Source organism: Rutidosis leptorrhynchoides, chromosome 6 (genome assembly GCF_046630445.1).
Source record: "Rutidosis leptorrhynchoides isolate AG116_Rl617_1_P2 chromosome 6, CSIRO_AGI_Rlap_v1, whole genome shotgun sequence".
NCBI lineage: Eukaryota > Viridiplantae > Streptophyta > Magnoliopsida > Asterales > Asteraceae > Rutidosis > Rutidosis leptorrhynchoides.
The window spans coordinates 295,324,506-295,328,253 of NC_092338.1; the positions used below are offsets into that span (position 1 = coordinate 295,324,506).

Genomic DNA, 3,748 nt, shown 5'->3' on the forward strand with positions numbered 1-3,748 from the left:
CTCTAACCCAATAACACGCGCACACAAGGGAACGGTACTCGCACAATGACCGAAAGTGTACATACGCCTTGAAACACTAACCCCCTAAGTGGTCGTCCGCACTTGCCGCAAAGTAACCGATAAATCGATCACACCCACCTATCATACGCACACCATATGGTTAACCATACTCGCGTCATGGTGCTACTGGCTCTGTGGTTCACACCATACGCATTTGTCATGATGCTACTGTAACACACTTTTATAAATATCTAGAACCACTTTTGACAACTCATTACTTAACTAGAATGATAAAGATAACGATATTTATATTTTATTTTATTAAATATATATAACAATTTAAATTAATATTATATATATTTATACGCGTATTATACGTACATAGTTTTATACTTTTACTATACTTAAACTTTACCTTTACTTTATTTTTACTTTACTTTAACTTTAATAATTCACTTTAATAATTCATACTTTAATAATTCACTTTAATAATTCATACTTTAATAATTTACTTTAATAATTCATACTTTAATAATTCACTTTAATAATTCATACTTTAATAATTCACTTTAATAATTCAAAAATCTATTATAAATAGAATTCAATAGGTTTCATTATTTCATAGAAACTTGAAAATATTTTTCTCTAAACTCTCTCAATCGATTTACATATATATATATTTACTCCGTATTATTTCAAGATATTATTAGTATACATAAAATATTACGACGGAGTGCCGTCCGAGTGATTTCGAAATTGTTTTTCAAGTAGGATAGGATGAAGGAAATTATGGGTTATAGCTATGGAGGTGATTGAGTATGGTTCATGGGTATGCTCGTGGGGTCAATATAGTGTTTATCATTTTCGTTGCGTCTACGTACCTTTCCTGCAATATTGAATCTCAATATTGATACGTGAGTACTCATAATTTAACTTTTACATACTAATAGTGTATTCCTGACTAGTGCTCGAGTATATAGGATTATGCATGTTTGTACTTTTGATATTGCCTTTAGTTAGGTTATGTTGAATCCTGAATTAGTTATATATGCGACTGAGATAAAGTATAAGATATGCATGTCATTGGAAAGCTAGCGAAAAATTAAGAACTTTTCATTTAGATATCGAATGATTTCGATGAACGGATTTGAAGTTATAGTCCTTCGAATTTTTGTATTATTATTAAAAATGATTATTATTATCGTCGTTATTATCGTCGTTCTAGTTTTATCTTATTATTATTATTCTTATCTTTATCAATAAAAGGATTTATCATTAAAAATTGTTATTTTTTTATTATTACTATCGTTAAAGTTATAATTAGTATTATTATTATTATCCAATTATTATTATTATTATTATTATTATTATTATTATTATTATTATTATTATTATTATTATTATTGGTATTTTTATTATTATTATCATTATTAATATTATTATCATTATTTAAAAATGGTTATTGTTATTGTTATTATTATTATTACTATATTATCATTAAGATAATTATTAGTATTATCGTTAATAATGTTATAGTAACTATCATTATTAATATTAGTGTAATTAAAACAAATATTTGTAACACCTAATTATTTTGATTACTATTATTATCATTATTACGAACACGATATAAAAGACGATTAAAAGCTATTAAACGAAACGATTAGGAAATAATGGGTAAGAGTATCATGATGAAATTAAAATATTATAAGATATTGATTTAGATAAAATTATCGTTCTTATTATTTTTTATCATTACTATTATTATTAAAAGGATCGTTAGTATTAAAACTATCATTTAAAAAAAAATTATCATTTTAATAGAAATGTCATTGTTACTATAAAATATCATTATTGTTATTATTTTAAATAGAATTATTATTTTTAAAGATAATATTAAAAATTATCGTAAATATTAAAGTTATCATAATTAGAATTATCGTTTTATCATAATGTCATCTTAGTAATTATAAATATTGATATTTTTATAATAATAATTATTATTACAAAATAATACAACTTTTACTTACTATTCATTATAGATATTATTTTATCAAATAAGTATGTGATACAAACATATTTTACTACGTGTAATAACTTACTTTAATACAACTTTTGCTACGGGGAACGTTTTACCTGGGGTGTTACAGCTACCGGCTCCGTGGTTCACATCACAACTCGAGTTACTCACGCTAAGGCGCTACCGGCTCCATGGTTCACACCTTAACAACTCGTGCCATAGTCCTACCGGCTCCGTGGTTCACATCGTAGCACACTCGCACATGCTATGGCACTACCGGCTCTGTGGTTCATACCATAACACAACAACACACGCTCTTTTGGCCTTGATCACAACGAGTAGTGTAACATCGCTCACTGCTACACCATAGTGAATCCTGCAATTTAAATCATATACATATACGAAAAATCGTTCCACTCACTAGGACACTATCGCCTCCAATGTCCTATGGGTCTCACTCGAGCGAGCTTAGCGACCCTAGTACCCTCGAATGCCTAAACAACAGAAGACTCACGTAACAGAGTCAAGGCATGACACATTAACCACACCCTCTACCGAGTGCAACACCAAACCGCAAACGTAAGCCGACCACTCGCCATAATTATTTCCAACGGAGAATAAAGTTTAGCTAAGGCTTAAATACACATCGCATGTTATAACAAAATGTACAACATACGAATACCACGCTAAAAGTACCTGAACGTCTTCTCGCGACGCCCGCCACTGCTAGCTTAGGACATTCTTCCTTGCAATGTCCTCCTTTATGGCAGTTGAAACACACAATGCCGCTACTTCTTGATACTGGGCACTCCCAGCACTCGTGCCCCCTTTCTCCACAATTGAAACATCTAGAGACACTAGTATCCGACACTCCTTTCCTCCCGCTACTTGTACCATCAATAGCACTTCTAGCCTTCTTTCTCGGAGCGCTATACAAATTACCCCTTCTCTCACCCGAAGTATCACCAGCCATCGTAGGAGTATACGATTCGAAACCCTTAGCCACGGCAAATAACTTAGCAAAAGAGTCCACTTTCCCAATGCTAATTTTCCCACGAAAATCATCATTCAAAGTGTTAAGGAAGTCCTCCATCAACATCCTATTGTTATTACTATACTCGGGGCAAAATCGAGTCTTAGACAAAAAGGTAGCCTTAAGAGTATTTAGGTCCGTAGACCCTTGTCGCAAACTTCGCAACTCATCACGCATCCTTGAAAAATCCGCCTGTGTTCGGAACTCCTCAAAGAATTCCTTCTTAAAATCATCCCACGATAACCTCATGAATGGTTCTTCACCAACGATATCAATCTTACCATCCAACCAATTCTTCACATTACCCCGTAACAAACTAGTAGCGAGTCTCGTTTTCTTGTTCGGAGGACATTCAGTTGTACGAAAATACCCTTCGACATCCGAGATCCAACCGGTACTCACTAACGGATCGGGATCTCCGTAGTACATCGGAGGTTTAGTCACTCGAAAGTTCTTGTAACTAAACTCCTTTTCACCAACACCTTGAGGTTTAGGAAACCCCCTTTCGAACTCTTCTCGGAGCGCACTCATTCGCTCCGTAAATGCAGCTTCAATCCTAGCCCTCATCTCATCCTCGTCATTTCGTTCTCCATTCAAAGTCCCGCTTCTCGTCGTCATTCTAAAGAATGCAAAACGATTAAACAACGAAACTCAAATAAACCACACACAACACCACCCCATCTTGCTTAACACCC

The 3,748-nt window shown here is 33.0% G+C and overlaps 1 protein-coding gene across 1 annotated transcript; it reads right to left on the reverse strand.

The window, feature by feature from the left end:
- Nucleotides 1–2,448: 2,448 nt before the first annotated feature.
- LOC139854560 (uncharacterized) lies at nt 2,449–3,482 on the reverse strand. The gene is made up of 3 exons (XM_071843858.1): nt 2,717–3,482; nt 2,593–2,654; nt 2,449–2,514 (listed from the first exon to the last, which is right to left on the reverse strand). The coding sequence occupies exons 1-3, from the start codon at nt 3,480–3,482 to the stop codon at nt 2,449–2,451; spliced, it is 894 nt and encodes a 297-aa protein (XP_071699959.1).
- Between the last annotated feature and the right edge of the window lie 266 nt (nt 3,483–3,748).